Genomic DNA, 18,289 nt, shown 5'->3' with positions numbered 1-18,289 from the left:
TTCTATGGGATTTACATGCTTATAGGTAACCTAAGTAACTCTCCCCCCCCATCCCTTCATCCTTTTTGTTTCAAAATCAGTTACCACACAATCCTTGATCATACATACTATTCTATCCCCCTGTGCTTCATCTGCTCTGGCCCTTCTTGGTCATTGAATCCAAATCTATGCAGCATGCTTCCTTCCCACAGTCCTCCCTCATTTACTCTTCTCCAGCTTTTTGTGTTTACTATTAATATTCACAGTTCTTTTCAGATTGTATAATTAAGCAAAGTAAATATGAGGGGGTGTTTATTACTTTGGAATGAATGTACAAAGCCTTGATAAATGATACTACAAAAAATGTAATTGACAAATAGAATGTGAGGTGCTTATTACCAGTTCGAATTTCCAATCGCTTCAAAACAACGTGTAACTTGGCTAAGACAATCTAGAAGTTATTAAATATATTGTCAAGCTCTTGATTCACTAGAAGGTCATTATCACCTAAAGCAGAATTGAATTTTTTTTTAAGTTTCATTCAGGTCCCCAGACAAAGACATGGTCAACTTACTTTAAGTGGCCAAAAATGTTGCTAAATGGATTAGGTGTCCTTTAAATGGATGATCCAGATAACCGACATGTCAAAGAGATGGCATGTATAGTTTATTTCTCTGAGGATCCCGCCTATGCCTTTACCATGTGTGGTATTGTAGTCAGTACTTTTACAAACATTTAGAATGATGCATGATTTGAAAAAAAAACAGGTTCTATGCACATACATATTTCAAAGCTTTAACTAGTTGAAGAGCTCCAAACGGTGCCCGGATTCAGAGGTCACAATTCTTCTTTTAGGTGCAGCAGAGTTTTTGATCAAATAGGCACTTAAATGTAACCATGCCAAAACAGAATTTCTCCAAATTCAAACTCTTCCACAGTAAGCAGTTTTAAGGTCTGAGACCAGGCATCGTTTCCCATTTGTGGATAATACAAAACTCTAAAGGTGGTCCTAGGTTACTTACAGTCTTCCTGGGCAGTTATCGGGTTGCTCCAAGGATCCTCCATCCATGACAAACTTGAGTACTTGTTCATTGGATAGTCCCTGATATGGCTGCTCTGCTAGACTTGTGATCTCCCAGAGGACTACGCCAAATGACCTACAGTGAAAAGAAAACAAATGATGCTGCTGCGTTACCTACATAAATCAGGGAAATTAAGGCTCAACTGGTCTTGCAACCTCGCCACATATGTTAACATTCATCAATGGTGAGGTTACACAACTTGCCCCAATTTTAAACAGTTGCACGAAGTCGCAAAAGCTCAGTGTTATGATGGAATGCATTTTTGTTTTAGAGAAACAGTCAAATAAAGACCTTCCGCCTCTCTTATTGTAGCTGTAGTTATCTGTGTTGTGCATATAGGGGGGGGACTTAACCATATATCAAACTGCTACAAACACAATCTAGCATTAATACTAATACAAGGGGTATAGATTGCGGACAAAGGTGTGTGTGGGGAAATGGGTGCGTGCAACAGAGATAGAATGTTGGGTGTATTATGTGAAAATCAGTCTGAGAAAGGTTTGGAGAACAGAACCTCCCAGTGTGCCTTGATGATGGATGAATGCCCTGCAATATAGTTGTTGCCAGCAGTAGATGCCAGTAATGTAGCACTTCTTTGGAGAACACATTGCCTTGATACTCTTGGCCAGTGTCCTTGGCTGCCAAGGATTGTAGTCTTGAAGGCATTTGAAGTCCAGTCTATCTAGGGCTCTGAAGATAATGCATAACTACTGGAAATTGACCAGGTTTTGAATGAAGGGAGTCCTCATGGAATGTGGCTGCTGGTTGCCTATCTTCATTCAACTCTAATCATTTAAGACAGACTAGAGCAGACAATGTGCTTGAGCAGCAACGCTCACTGGTCATATCTAAAATGTTTATACATGGCAATTGCATGACAAACTATGATTAAACAGAAAATGTCCTCCTAACCTGTCATGCACCTTTGCCTCCAGTTAGGTATAACTTGGTTAAAGTAATTTCTTTCCAATATGGTCCACGCTTGTGATAAAAGTACGAACCAACATCACCCTGTAAGCGGCTTGGGCAAAGTTCAGTCAGGACAAGTGGAAAACTGCAGACTCAAATATTTGTATCCTATCTCAGAGTTCAATCCGCAGTTAAGATACAATTTCATAGGCAATTATATGCTCAGAGCCATATGGCTAGAAGATATGAATGACAGTAGTCAAGAAGAATGAAGGTTTTAGAGAGGGTACAAAAGTGGGGCATGATGCTTGAGTATCAAGCCTTAACAGCATAGTCCAATTGACAGAGTAAATACTACGATAGGGCTTGTAGGTGGTTGAGATAAAGAGGTTTCGAGACAATGGTGCTGTAAAATTGTAAAATGGAAGCAAGGCTACAGTGAGAAATCAGAAATGAGAAGCGGAAAAGTCGTTTTTCCACAAGTAGACATTTTATTAAGTAATAAGGGTATGATGAACACCTTGCCTTCCCCAACCTAACAAACACTGGCCTGCTTGTTAAACTAAGACTAAAGGAAAACACTCTAATATCAAAAGGTATATGTCCCTCACACTCATACAACGAAATCATGCAGGTTTCATATGGCTGTGCAAACTCAACAAAATAATTATATTCAAACATAAAATATATAATATATATGTTTCCCTTCCTCAGGATTAACTCCAAGTTCCAAACAAGAAAGTTCCTTTCAACAGCCAAGTTTTGATTTACATGCCGTAGTCTTTCTTTTGGCCCTTGAATGGTATTGTTACAAAACAGGTTTTATGGCTCTTCATAAGTGATTGTCCAAAGTTTCCACAGGCTTTTGCTTGATAAACCAAAAAGTATTTCATACTTCCAGTCAATGTTTCAATATAACCTCTTCTCTTGGAAGGATAACTACTTTCACATTTCTTCTTCATAAACAATATTTCGTCAGGATGGTTGTACCACAGTTCATCAAACAGATTAGTGGACGTGCCGCTTTCTTTCCACCACAACCTTACACCACAAGGCAGTACTTCAATATCTTCTTCCTGATCCACTATCCTGCCAGGACTACCACTAAGAATCCCTTTCCTGGTATACTAGTCTGCCAGGACAAAAACATCTATCACTACTACAAGTACTATGTTGTGAGGCTTGCTTTCAACAGTGAAATTCACCATTTCTTCCACCAGGTTACAATACATATTGATGCTATTTGCTCCACTGATTTGTTTGCCACATGCAATGCAGGTTATGTTCCTCTCCCGATTGATACTCTCTACAAGGAGGGCTTCTCTCCTGCCACCTTAGGGTCCCTGCCTTTACACCAGTTAAGCACTGGCAATGTCTCTTATTCCAATTTCTCTCTTCAGGAAAACCGTTTCCCTTTTTTTTGTAATTGCCCTACTTTGGCTTAGATAATGCTGGTTGCTGTATTGCTTAAATATTGCCTCCCATTTACTTTGGCAATGATAGTTACAGTATTTCTTAAATATTTACCCCTCTTTACTTTGGCAATGATGGTTACTTATCTTGGTTCAATATTTCCCGCTCCGTTCTTTGGCAGTGATAGTTGCATACATTCCCTTCTCGCTTTCTCTTAATATTAACATACGCCAACATTGCTTTCTCTCATTAGTTTTGTACTGTGGAGCGCCCCGGGGGCATCCACCGTAGCCCAACTCACCAGTCTCTCCATGCACGTCCGCTCGACCCACTGCTGCTGTAACGTCTGCTTCTTCTCCTGGTTCCTGGGCTTTTGGCAGCTCTAGTCTCACTCCTGCGGTCCATGACTTTCAAAAAGGGAGCCTGTCTTGCTCTCTTATACTCTGGGGCTCGTCAGCCACCGGAGTAGGGCACAGGACAAGGAGAGACTTTCCCCACCACGGGATAGCCTGTCAAAGCACTGATTCCATCTGCGCGACCTCTGCCCTTCAGGTTTCCAGCTCCTATGACTCTCTCAGCACCGTAATCTGCTGCATGCATAGCGGCGGCTCCAGCATCTTTGTTTCTCTGCCTCTGCTGCTTCCACTGCTGCTGGCTACTACTACTACTTCTCCTAATGGCCTGCACCTGAACAGTCTTTAAATATTTAAAAGTCTCACTCAGGTGTTGGTCATAAGAACCACTAGACTGCACACTTCCGTCCGGTGCCTCTGAGCCCATCTCCCTCGTCCCAGCACCTAGAGCATTATGGGACTTGAGGTCCCTAATTATTTGGTTTTATACCAAAGCCTTCAATTTTAACCTTATTTAATCTACTTTCTGTATAGAATACACCTTTGGGCGAGGGAGTTGGAGGAATTAATGGTTGGTTCTTTAATTTATAGTTTAAACCTACAGGGGAATCTTACCTATCACAAGCAATGGTACTGACGCTCTGATCTTTATATTTATCATTCCCATGTTGACTATAAGGGTTTTCATTAATAACAACTTGGGTAATTTTGGGAAGGGAAGCCTTACTCTGACAACACGGTACTTCCGGTATTATGGAAATCTCACCCTCCAAAGAAGATTAATACCACTTCCCTCTCAACGGAGTCATTATATTCACTTAGTGGCCTTCTCCTCCCAGGTGATCTACCCAGCTAATCCCACCCCCAGGGTTAGGATGAGGTAGTGGCTGCCTTCCCCAGGCCATCTCCGAGGAGACTTTAGGTTGTGATTCTGTGCGACTCATCACATAACATTGGAAATTGACTAGCATGATAAACACAGAAATACAGAGTAGCAGGATAAAAAAAAGCCAAATAACATACTGTAATGTATTTGGAAATGTAGCATGTGAAGATTTGTGCGTGGAAATAATATAAACATTTTATGTTAAATAGCTTGAATAACAATAATAGCTTATTTTCTCCTTGTCCCATAGACTGCGGATCAGAGGAATGGTTGAGATTTTTTTAGGTTATTACAAATATTCTGTAGGTCCACTAACATAGCACAATACACAATATTAAGAGCGTTCTTTCATCTTAAATTAAGTGGGCAGTTCAAATGGGAATCTGCCTTGCCAATATGTTTAATATAGGCCAAAAATATATATATTTTTAGAAACTATTAGATTTTCAAACAGCATAGAATTGCACGTAGAATTGCTGCACTTATACAACCATGAGCCAGTGATCCGCCACACTCGATGCTTTGCCTAGACTGACGGATTTGATCAGAAACCCCTAAACCAGTCTGACCTTTCCGACCGCACACCCCCCGCCCTCCATCTTGCCCTTCCTTGTAGTTAAGCTCAAAGGCCTAAAAGTGTCTATGATAGTTGGTGGGTCTGAGACGATTAACAGTTCTGCATATAGGGCCCCCCGTGCTGCGATAGACTGAGCTATCCCCCTGCCTCCCGAGGGGGCCATCGATGTGTTTCTAGCAGGGGTGAGGAGGGGGCTTGTTTCGTGTACATTCAGACGCTATGTGTGGGAGCAATTCCCATGAAAGACTCTGCTGTCTCCAAGAAGTTAGCAGCCTGGGTAAATGTAGCCTGCTGCCTGAAGGCTCCATGTAATACATTTTGGTCAAGAGGGTTTCCCATGTCGTTAAAGAGGGTCTTTCCACACCAGGACTAGAGTTTTCCGAGCTGCAAAGAGCACTGTGTGTATGAAACCAAGAATCACGTGTGCCAGTTCACATGGTGAGCCCTGATATTCATTTGAACAGGCGTCGGGAGAAACGTCTGTCCCCTTATGCGTTGAACCCGACGACATATTGACTGCCAAAAACCCTTGAATCGAGGGTAAGACCATAGCATATGCCCCAGGGCGCAAAGCCTGCCACATGGACGCCAACAGAGGGGAGATTGTGTAAGCCCCACCCTGAACAATTTGCTCGGTGTGTAGTAGAGCCATTGGACGATTTTATATTGATGTCCCTATTCTTGATGCAGTACGAGACTGCAGGTATGGTTTCGAAGAACTCACAAATATCCCCTACGTTGAGTTCTGTGTCTAAATCCGCAACCCAGAGACACGCCAGGGTATGGTTATGCCCAATGTTATTCGGGATGCTAGTGGAGTAAAATGCCCCGAGCCACAGACAGGTGATCAGATTCAGAGCCATTTCGACTTCAAAGGTTGTTGGAGACGCTTGCCTGGATTCCTCTGTGGTATATTTGGAGATAGCTGCCAAAATGGATCTATATTGAAGCCACTACCCTCGCCCATACTCAGAACCCAGAACCCGTCTGGCCTCTGTGAAGGTAAGGGGCACCCAGTTATCGAATAGATCCATGATTCTGACCTGCGGCCAGATTGTGTCCTGCCTGCAAATGGAGGAGTTTCTGATCTGTTTCGAGTGACAAAATAGCCCTTATTCTGATCCACGCGGGAACCTCTCGTCTATGTGCCCCTTGCACAGAGCTCATGCCATGCCACTGGGCAAGAGTGGGTACTATTATAGAGTGCTGTTTCAAACCGCCAGGGAGACGTGGAGGTGCTAGTGCTAGAATTTCTTGAGGCGTCCGTGGTTGCAACAGCTACAGCTCAGCGGATCTCCAGCTGGACTGTTCCCCCTGGTCCAACCGGCGTTTGGCCCAGCAGACCTGCGTTGCCACATAGTATGTTTTCCAAACCAGGAGCGCCAGTCCGCCGTTTGACTTGCCAGCCTGCAGGACCTCGGGTCTAATGCACACTTTCCTACCCCGCCAGATAAATGTAGAGATGTGGGAGTCCAGGTTTTGGAACATTGATTTTGTGGGGGTAAGTGGGAGAAGCATGGCTAGGTATGTCAGTTTTAGGAGGGAGTTCATTTTGAAGGCGCTAATCCTGCCTGAGCGTGAAAGCAGCAGTGTGGCCCATCTACGAAGGATGTCCTGCTGGATCTTATAATCGGAGGGTAATTCAGCTCCATTATGCTCTGCCAATTGGGCAGATCTGTACGCCCAGGTACGTGATGCTCTTAAGTTGGAGCTTGAAGGATGCTACCCCTCCCAGATCCCCGGGGATGTCCGGTCTTAGCGGCATAAAGTCTGACTTTGCCCAGTTAATAACAGACTGCCAAGGAGCTTAAGTCCTGGAGCAGACCTTGCAGCCTAGGAAGAGAAATCTTGTAGTCCCCGACATACACTAATAAATCGCCCACGTAAAGGGAAACTATGCTCTTCAGTGGATCGCTTGGCGCCTGTCCACCCGAGGCCAGCGTGGAAATTGGTCGCTAGGGGCTCATGGGTGAGCGCATATATCAGGAGGTAACAGCGCGCATCCCTGGCATGTGGCTGAGTATAGAGAGAATAGAGTGGAATTGACACCATTGGTGGTCACTGACGCAGTAGTTTTTTTTTAAATTTGTAGTTCAAATACAAAAATGTAGAACCTTTACAAATAAAATGTTCTTCTTCTTATAACAGTTTAAGATAAAAGATATCATACTTAACATTTGTATCCTTTTAGTTCTTAAAGCTTAACAGCTCCTTTTCAATGTGCTTACATAAGCTAACCAGTTGAAATACCAAGGGTTCATGCGTGCCCAAAGGAATTGCAAACAGTCTTCAAAGTCAATGTTTGAAAATTTTGCAAGTCGATTAGACCTCATTGATTTGAAGTGTGGGCATTCAAGAATAAGGTGTTTCATGGACTCAATCGGTTCGTTACATAAGGGGAAACGACATTTAGTAATTTTAGGTTCTCCTTTGTTGGTCCAAATAGCTATTCTTTCTCTGGTATGATATAGGTTCAATCTGTACCATATATACGCTTGTCTGGTATGGTTGCATGGGAATAAATTGACATAATCGTATCTAGGAATACGTTGTTTAAGAAAAGTACCATACTCTTTGTACATTTTATATGTTGATATTCTTTCAATTGTGAACAGCCAATCCTGCTCAAAAAGCTTCTTTTTTGCAAAGCCTGATCGCAAGTGTACATCTTCAATAGTAATACATAAAGATTTCAAAAGAAGCTGCATACTAAAATGGTATCTGTTCGTACAAAGTTTTTAGGTGGCAAATTAATTTTTACATAGCGAGATAATTGTCGCCATTTCCAACGTGTCGATAGTGCAATCAGGCCAAACTCATGGCGTATTACTGCGTTAGGTGTACATAAAAGAGAAGGAGGGAGGTGCATGGCTGATTTTATCAATGAACCCTGCGTGGAATCAAGAATTGCGCTCATATGACATAGGCACATATCCAAGGAATACAAAATGACACTTTCTATTTTTAACGTTAGGAACTCAATCATGGGGATTAATGAAAATTTACCATATTTTGAATGAATCCTTTTTAGCTGGGATAATAGAGGACGGGATTTTTAATCAATTCTGTCCATGCATTAATAGAATTTTGAGCACTAAGATTGTATCCCAAGTAGATTGCACTGAGAGTACAAGGGATTTGAGTTTTCATAATCTCCCAGTTAAATCCCTTACAGTTTTGTTTCTTGCCAAATTTTAAAATAGCCGTTTTTGCAGGATTTGGGGTCAAATTAGGAGCAACTGCAAATTCCTCAAAGAGCAATAGCTTAGTTTGTAGCCCTGCCGGAGTTGGGTCAAAAATAATGATATCATCTGCGAACGCGATCCATTTCATCCGTAGCAAGCCAATTTTAACAGAAAATTGGTTGCTATGGTCTAGTTCCCTATCAAGGTCAGAAAGATGTAGATTAAACAAGGTTGCTGCTAAATTGCAGTCTTGCTTTAGACCAATGGATGTGCTAATGGGATTGGTTGTTCTTCCATCTGCAGAAATGTTTATTTTGTAAGAAGTGTTAGTATGGAGTTTAATGAACCAATAAATACAGTAGGAATTCCCATAGTCCTCATTTTGACCCACAAGAGATTTCGCACAACATTGTCAAAAGCTGATGACATATCTATCATGGCTATATATACGGAATGCAAATTCTTTCCCTTGGTGCCAGCAATCAAGTGTCACATAACAGCAGCATTCAGAGAGTTACTCATACCCTTCCTAAAACCTGTTTGGTATTTTGAGTACAGGTTGTTTTCCTCAATGAACTTTGAGGTCATGTAACAGAAGAATAGCGAACAATTTTGCGTCTGTGCCAATCAAAGAGATAGGCCTGTAATTCTGTGGTAGAGAAGCATTGCCCTTTTTGAATATTGGGACAATATTCGCTGTGGTCCATGAGGTGGGGATATGACCAGTACTGATAATGAAGTCGAATTTAATTTTCAGAATTCCCACCCATAACTCGGGGTCGGCTTTATAAAGGCATGGAGGGAGGCCATCAGGGCCTGCTGATTTAGAATAAGATATTTTTGAAATTGCCTATTTAAGATCCTCCAATGACCATTCCCAAAGGACCATCCTGCTGTAACACAGCTGCATATTAGGGACAGACTCAAATCTTGTAGGAACATGGAACTTCTCAGTTATGTAATCGCACCACACTCGGTCAAATATACAGAAAGACTTTGCCAGAGGGATGCTTTTATCATCACTTTTGATAGTACGCCATATTGTTCTAGTATCATGAGATGATGTAGCTCTTATAAGGCCACAATTCTCTCAGTTATACTTGAGAATACGGGCATGTGTAAGGTTCCGCTTAAATACCTTCATAATTTGCAGTCACATAACGTGATAGTGCAATGCCCATAGACATGAAGTTTTAAGTTGTCTGAGTGCCTTATTTTTCTCTCTTTTTAAAAGTTTAGAAGTGGAGTCAAACGGATGATGATGGTCGCTCCTAGTATACCTTTTACTAAAGATTGTAAGTGCATTGGTGATCACATCAGAGTAACATTCAATCAGTGAAAGTTTAATTACATGGTCAGGCGGACCAAATGAGGATATTTTGTGCGACACATACTTAAATTTCTGGCACAGTCCCCAACTCCATATAATGGAAATTTGGGGGCGATCAGACTCTACTACAGCTAAAGCTGGCTCAATACCTAGTAGATTACATCTCAGTTTCAAATTGCACGAAATGCGTGCATGATCGCTAGAGAGAATGCGACTGCATTTCAAGGTTGAAATGAGGGCAGAAAGGTTGTGGGAGACAAATATGAAGTCAACTGTCGAAGACTTGCATCCTAGAGACCATGTAATTTGCGACTTCATATCGTCACCTGCAACGATGTCCATATCCCAATCTCCCAAAAACTCTGAATTTCGCCCCCCTTCCACGAGATAGGGGGGAAGATTTAGATGACCCACATTCACTCAAATCCCTGCAATCACAATTAAAGTCACCTCCGATGATAATTTCTAAAGATGTTTACTGGATATATTTTCTAAGCAGTCCTCAAGATCATCCAGCATTGCATCAATCAGGGTAGCAGCAGTATTCCAGTATAATGAAATAATTAATATGGGTGGATATTTTGACAAGTTAATCTCCACAAGTACACACAACAGGCTTGCTGATTCCCAGACCCACTTAGACTAACAGTTAACCGAATTGTTAATAGCAATTGCAAGGCCCCCACTTGGTCGACCTAAGAGGGACCTCTTTGCCAAGTTACAATAGGTGGAGAAGCATGGTATAGTAAATGAGGTCAATTTCATAGACTCCTGTACTATTATAATGGTAGGTTGGTTCTCTAACAATAATGATGCGTTCCAGCTCATCAAATTGGCGTGAGCACAGGTGTTCCATGAGAGGACCTTTAAAGAAGTATTTTCAGAGTGCTATGAGGTAGTAGATGAGATTTTAGACCCCAGAATGGCAGTTCTCATTGATTCAAGCCATGGAATATCTTTTGTTATGGCTACGTGGGTTAGTAGAGCATGCAAATCTCCATCAACACAACCATTTGTTTTTCGTACGAGCTCGCCACTCTTCGGTTTTACAGCAACAATAGGATCAATGTAAGCTAAAATATCGTTGGCTCTTGATTCAAATTCAAAAGTGTATAGATTTAATCCTTGATTTCTAATCTCATCGCTATTAAACCAAATAAACTTTAAGATAGTTTCAGGTAGCATATAGCTCTACAGTTGTCGGTCTGGGAAATAGAGACTCAAGATGTCCTCAGATTTAACCATTCTCAATTGAGGAATACGTGAGAAGAGACACAAAATAAAGGATCGATTAATGCGCTTTCCAGCAGTCGAGGTCTCATTGCTTTCAAGCCCAACAAGGTAGAGTTTATTGTCTGCCTTGGGTGGATTCTCTAAATGTTTCACTTCGGTTTGTGTAGAAACACTAGCTTCCACCTGTGCCATTTGCACTGCAGATGCTGGTAACGCGTTACTTTAGGGATCAAGATTCCAGGGACCCTCATATAGGGCCTTTCTCAGAGTTTCAAGTAATTCATGATGAGGATTCGCAGTGCTTTTTTGTTCCATTCAAGGGGGTGGCAGTTTTTCCTCCCTAAACGCCTTCAATGGCAGAGGGGGGAGCACCTTCATTAGAGTTTCAGCACTCGGCAAGCCATCCGCAAGAGCTTTTTTCAGTATTTCGAGAGAGTCCTGATGGGACTCTGCAAGGTTCTTGGTGTTAATCTCAGGAACAAATCTACTAAGTGCAGGGCCATGTATGGAAATACGGTTCGGGGCAAAGATACCTTTTTCCTCCTCATCACCAAGAGTATTGAAGTACAGAAAAGGTCTTATCCTTACCGTGTATAGTATTTAAAGGTTTAACATTACATTGATCAGATTCAGTGTCTAATTGTGCAACTTTGCCCTTACAGTTTATTGTGTTAGAAAAATGGCTATTACTAGTCACAGTTTTCCCCGAAGCGGTCCCTAACAGCACGGTATCTTAGTGCACGCGTCACTATAGGATTTTCTCTTGAGCAAATTTGAATCATCAATGGTTTTTAGGTCATTGTTATGTATAGATTGTTCAAGAGTAAAATCCTTCTTAGTAGTACAGCTTCTTCCTGCAGTCGGGAAATAGCTATTCATGTCCGATTTCAGTTTTGGGAGTGAAGTCTCTTCAATCGCTTTAAACTCTACTCCATTTGCACCTGTCTTTAAAGTGACCAAGTGGGTTTTGGCGAAGGTGGCAGCAGGAATAAGCTTAATGTTTGTCAATTTGACAGAATCCCTAGATTCTTTAGTAGTGAGCTCTCTCTTTTGATTTTTTAATTGTATTTTTTGTTGTAGTTCCAGGGTCGGTGTCAATGCCTCCTGACTTTCCTTTGTAAGTTGCTGTAAAACTATACTTTCCTCATCAGAAATTACAATCGCCGTTTCTTGTTCAGAAATCTGAGAATCAACAATGGAGAATTATTGACCACGTTGTTCATAGAATTTCTGATTATAGCTTCCTTTCTCCTCTTAGCATTTCTTTTCATTGCTCTTGAATGCATCTTTTTTACACCCCGGGACATAAAGGAGAAATTCTCTTCAGCGTTAGAGCCTTCCTGTTCTTTCAGTTGCTGTTCGTCAAGTACCTTCACCAAAGTCGAAAGACTATCCGGACAGTCATCTGGAAGAACTAGCTTCACTAATTGGGAAAGAATTGTATCATGCATTACCTCCACTGAAGCTTTAAGTTCTTTTATTTCAAGAGTGCAACAGCACGGCAGAGAAACAGTGGGTGTACATGTCGGCTGGATGAAAGGAGAATGCACCTCCTCTCATGATTGGGTACCTTTTTCACATTGGATAGGGGCAGAATGTAAAGGCTGGCTATTAATAGCTCGTAATGTTTCAGCAGCAATAATAAACCCTTCTATCTTGTCCATTTGGGAGCATAGATGATATAAGGTACTTTTTACCTCTTAATTCTAAGTGGGTTAGGTCATGTCCCTTATCAAGTAAGTCCAGTATTTTAATGATCACTGGAAAGGTGCATGTAGGTTGAGGATCTTTCACGCTAGTGACAGTAGAGCCCCCCCAAAGGATCAATTTGCGAGAACCTAATGAAGACCTCTCCCGAATCAGGAGAATAAGAGATGTGATGGAGGTAATTCATACTTAATCTCTTGTGAGGAGTGTCTATCATGGTTATTTAGAAAAATGTGGTCACACAGTGATTGAGAGTGTGCCGTAAGAGACTTATTTGAGGGGCCGAAGACGAGTGGAGTTAATGTGCCTATAGCACGAGGCACCTGATCATCTAGGGCAACCATATTTTTAAAAGTGAAAACAGACTGATCGCTAGGTGATATATCAGACAGTAAGGCTTCAGTACAGTTTCCACATCCTTCATCTGAGGGCAAGGCTGCAGAAGTGTTAATATTTCCATTACCAAGATGGGATGCCTGGGAGAGAGTTGATGGTGAAGTCATGTCCTTAGCGTGAATCATAACCACATGTGATGGTAAGCGAGAACAGGCACTGGCCTCCCCAGAGATGCAAGAGGTCGGTGCATCTAGGGGAGGCAGTTCAGTATAGGATGTACGTCCACGACAAACAAGCAAATCGATGTTAGAGATGTAAGTGCCATTGTGCCTAGTTCATTACATTTACTAGGGAGTCCGGCATCCATGACCAAAATACTATAATTGAAACTCTCAGTGTCAGGTTTCAAACTCAAATATATGAGGATGATTGAGAAATTAACAATTCTAGCTTATTGGAGTAAGTATGTGTGCAAGTCAAAGTGCGTATGAGCAAACTAAAACTAAAGGCTCACTGTACAAAATCTTGGTTGCGGGCCTTTTCTAGTTTCCTCTAATCGCTCCACAGAACAGTTCAGAATATAGTTAAGCAAATATTTGCGATTTTATCACCATCACTGAAGCAGCGAACAGCAAACAGCGTGCTTTCGTGTGCGCGCAGGTGCGCTGCACACGCTGTTTTTGAAAATGGAGTGGGCGGGATCGAAGGCGGGCTTCAGAGAGCAGGCCCAATGAAATGACAGCTGAAATTTAAGTGAAAGTGGAAGTTTTAGCACATGTAATAAAAAAAAAAGGTGTCAGTGAGCGTTATTACTGAAAGTCAATTTCAATGTCAATTTCAATATTTACTTTTCACTTAATGAGGTCAGGCAGCTTTCGTGTGCCTGCGAAGGACGTCCGCTCTGTTGCAGACTCGCTGAGCGGCAAGGACAGTCCTTGCAGGGTGAAAGCTGAGGATCCGTATCAGCAAGTAAATCCAAAAGGGTCTTTTCCAGCAAACAGCGTGCTTTTGTGTGAGCAGTAGTTTTTTTGTAAAGGAGGCATACCATTTTAGTATAGGCAGCGGGAAACCCAAATGTATCTAACACTTGAAACAAAGTCCCCTTGGATCTTGTCAAACGCCTTTTCCACGTCTAGTGTTAGTATCCCCTCTTCTGAGCCGGTCCCACTGGTGATGACATGCAAAAGACATCTGACATTGTCCGCCGAGTGCCTGCCCTGAATAAGTCCTGTATGGTCTCTATGAATGAGCAATGGGAGCAGTGATTCTATTTGGTGTGCTAGACACTTAGCAAAGATTTATTAGTGATATGGGACGGTATGAGCCACATTCTTTTGGGTCTCAACCCTTCTTGTGGAAGACGATAATGTTAGCGTCGAGCATGGACCTCGGTAGGTGGCCTTGCATCGCAGCGTCCTTGAACTCTGCCATTAGAATCAGTCCTCCAGTGATTTATAGGGGTCTATGGGATACCATCAGGCCGCGCCGCTTTCCCTGGACTCCGGGATTTAATTGCCTGGGCCATTTCCTCTTCTGTGAGAGCGGCTGCAAGCAGGTCAGCCTGGGAGGACGACCACGTTCAAGACGTCGGCTATACGTAATGCGCCCGTTGAAGTTGCCTGAGCATATAGTGTGCCATAGAACTGTGGAAACCTTCTATTGATACCCCTTCACCCACAAGCTCTCTCAACCCTGGCGTAAATGGAATCGATCGTCTGGGTGGCCTGGCTGCTGCGCAGAGCCATTGCCATCATACTCATCGCTGTATTATGCCTGCAACCATCTAGAGAAGGACCTCTGGGCCCTAGCCGTGGTCACGTGATTCAGCTCCAGCCTTAGTTTACCCAGCTTTGTGTGTGTCTGATGGTCATGCTTGTGTAGCCTTTGCGGGCTTAGAATATCAGCTCTTAATTTCTCTTCTTGCGCTCCCCAATAGTTTGTGGGACCGCCTACAAATACATTGCCCCCGTAGAAATGTCTTATATGCATCCCAGTAAGTCGCCGCATTATACCAGTCTGTCAGGTTAGCCTGCCAGAATATATCCGTGTTCCTCTGCCCCCAGGTGTTTCCTAAAGTCTGGATAGAGCAGCGCCCTTAAGTTCATGCGCCAATGTTGTTTCCTCAGGTCGATGCGCAGTATCACGGGTGCATGATCAGAGAGAGTGGTGACGATAATGTCGCATGAGCGCATGAGGTGAAGAGCGTGTGAGTGCAGGAGCCAATAATCTAGTCTGAAGATGCAATTATGCCTAGCAGAGTAGAAGGGGTGGTCCCTTTGGTGCATATGAATAACTCGCCAGGCCTCTTTGAGCTGGAGTTCAGCCATGAGGGCGTAGTGGGCAGCGAGTTTCCTTGGGGGTGTTTGCAGAGCAGCAGGGGAGTGCTGTCGGTCTACCTCTGGGACCAGCGCTACTTTACGACACTCCCCCACTATAAGCAGCGCTCTCATATGCTGGGCACACCTGCAAAGATATGAGAGAATAAGGCTGGTGAATCAGTTGTGGGTGCGTATATATTAAGGAGGGTAATACATTGCTGATTAACCCGTCCCTGCACCAAAGCATACCTGTCCCCCACCGTCTATCGCTACCTGCACCACTTGAAACTGGATCCGCTTGTGAATTAGAATGGACACACCTCTCTCTCCACTGCATGGAGAGTGTACTGCAACCACTGCCCCAGTTTTTCTGACTCCACAGCGTTTGGGTGGGTGGGGAGGCTACCTCAAAGGGGGAGCCCATATTTAGACCGTTGCTTAGACATCCAGCACTCCGGTCCCCAACCCACAGACCACAACAGACACAGGAGGAGGACATTTCCCAGAGAACAACATAACCCCTCCCCAACCAAAACAAACTTGTGTAAACAATATAACACTGAGTCCACTGAACTGGGACCCAGTACTGGGCAAGCAAAGCACATGCATGAGGGAAGCCAGAGTAGGTCCGAGGGCCCACCCTGTTCCCTCTTGCATGCCACTGTTGCCCCAACCGGGAACGTGGCCCAGGTTAACAACCGAAAACAATGCAAACCTTAATACCACCAGTTAAGCCATCGGGGGTATGGCTATGTACTGTTCAACAGCCTCCCACCCAAAATCCACGAATTGGGTCAGATCACAGCAGGAATCACGATGTGCCTAAAAGGGGCACAGGCCGGCAGAGGGAAGCAGAAATTCTGAGAGTTAACATGTGTCCTGGCGTTGCCACCATGTCGTAGGAAGAGGACGCCCTTTCCTTACTGTGAGCGGCGAGTAGCACACTTCAGGTGTTAGACGTGGAATGTACAGTCGAGACGCCATCACCCAGGTGTCCCTGTGCCATGTCTCAGGCCCACGGGCCGCCGCCCGGCCACCTTCCAGCATCCATGTCGGCCTTGTATGCGCTGTGGTCTCGTGGATGGCGAAGACAAGCATGTCATCCTGCGGTTCCAGTCCTCTGCCGGAGTGAGTTCATCCGAGAACAGCTCTTGCTGCTTTAAGAAGCGTCTAGGCCCCTCCAGATCCTCGAATGAGTGCCACTGCTTATCGAGTTGTATGCACCAGGTCGCCGGGATCTTGAGAAAGTGCCAATGGTCTGTCCCCTTCAGGTCCTCAAATATGGGGTTAAACCCCTTCCTGTGCCTAGATACCTTGATGGAGTAGTCACTGAAGATCTTGATCTTCGCTCCTTCCATACAAAGGATGCCCACTGCTCGGTACACCCTCAGTATGGCCATCTTATGCTGGAAGCTCAGCAGAAGCATGGTGATGGCCCAGGTTGGTTGCCAGGTGCCGGTTTGGGGGTCAGCGATCGATGCATGCATTCAATCGTCATGGATCTTGGGTCAGGTAGCAGCAGTTTGTCCCGCATTAGATCATATGTAAAGGATTCAAGGTCTGAGCCCTCTGTTTTCGGGCAGGCCGACCAGGCGTAGATTGTAGCATCGGGACCTATTCTCCTGGTCCTCGACTTTCACTCCGAGGCACTGTACCTCACTTATCAGCCCGTCGACGTCTGTTGCCATAGATGTGCTATTGTCCTCCAACAGATTCTCTGCTCGTTATCCATCGTCCGGTCTGCCTGTGCATTGAGTCTTGTTTACACATTTCGCTTAATGTCCTGGACCGTTTTATTTTGTCTCTTGCGTCATTTGCCCGATGGATTTCATTTCTTGTAGGATCGCCTGTAGCCGACTTTGGATCTGTGCCTCCATTGTGGGTGGTATGGTCGTCGCTGTACAAAGTGCCACTGGAAGCAGGTAGCGCAGAACGGCAGGTGTGTGTGAAACTTGCGAGGGATTTATGAGGCGATTGTCCAGATCCCTTATCCCACGGTGACTGGCTCCTCCTCCTTCCAGGTCCCTTTAATGCTGGGTGAGGGCTGTCATGGAGTGTCTTCCCCTTTCCTTAATGGCCGCATGGGGTGGCTGATCAGGGACCATTAGGCGGTTGACACCATGAGATTCCCCCTGCTCTCTAGTTCATCTGCGGGCCGGGTGGGAAGTAGCAGCAACGGGCTGTCAGACCCCGAAATATGCCGTGTACAGTGTCTGCTCTGTCCGGACACCAGTAAAGCTTGCTGCGATCTGCAGTCGGAGGTGGCGTGCATGCCACCCCGCTTGGAGGGACTCACCGGCTGCAGGCTGTGGCTCCTAGGTCGTTGAGCTCAGGGTAGGGTGGCCCAGAGCGCTCCGGCACTCCACCCCTGCTCAGCAGCCCTGCGGCTGGCTATGGCTTCTATAGCGGCTGTCGCCCTGGGCCAGACGGGGATCGGGTCACATGGTGCATCCAAGCCGCTGCGTGTGCTCCTAGTCATGCGATGAGGTGGTAGGGTTTTTGCAAATCCCTCGGTCCGGACCATGCCGAGTGGCGCCAATCGGAGCACGCTAGCGGGGATCCTTTGCGGTATGCTGCAGCGGTCAGGTTGTTGGGCCGGCAGCGTCTGTCACATGGCCGCTCCGCTTCTCAGCAGGAGATTCCAGGAGAACAGAGGCTCAAAAACAAGCCCTGCTTTTGTCAGTGGCACCTCTGCGCATTCTGCCATCTGTCCATGCATTTTGCACTTGTCACCGCATGGGATTAACGGGTGATTTTATCTCGGCAACATCTACATGCACCAGAGCTCCTCTAGCTCGCCGCCATCTCGCTTGGGCTCTCTAAACTAAATGTTACTATTTCAAGGGCGAGAACAGGATGAAGTGGCTAATCACCCCTGCCGGGATTCAATCTTGGTAAGTGCAGACTGGACCAAGCTATCCTGCTGTAAATTTAACTATAGTAAATATATTGAGCCAAGCTCCTACATAAAAATAGGCCTC

General features: G+C 44.4%; 1 protein-coding gene across 1 annotated transcript in view; it reads right to left on the bottom strand.

Moving 5' to 3' along the window:
- Nucleotides 1–18,289, bottom strand: part of INSR (insulin receptor) — a 1,116,918-nt gene that overhangs the window by 15,044 nt on the left and 1,083,585 nt on the right. Inside the window, exon 20 of the mRNA XM_069649227.1 lies at nucleotides 1,002–1,136. Coding sequence (XP_069505328.1) covers nucleotides 1,002–1,136 — 135 coding nt within the window. The remainder of the gene's footprint in view (nucleotides 1–1,001; nucleotides 1,137–18,289) is intronic.

Source organism: Ambystoma mexicanum, chromosome 1p (assembly GCF_040938575.1).
Source record: "Ambystoma mexicanum isolate Mex_15411 chromosome 1p, UKY_AmexF1_1, whole genome shotgun sequence".
NCBI classification, from domain to species: domain Eukaryota; kingdom Metazoa; phylum Chordata; class Amphibia; order Caudata; family Ambystomatidae; genus Ambystoma; species Ambystoma mexicanum.
The sequence above is the reverse complement of the archived record's forward strand: the minus strand, read 5'-3'. Positions and strand labels throughout refer to the sequence as shown.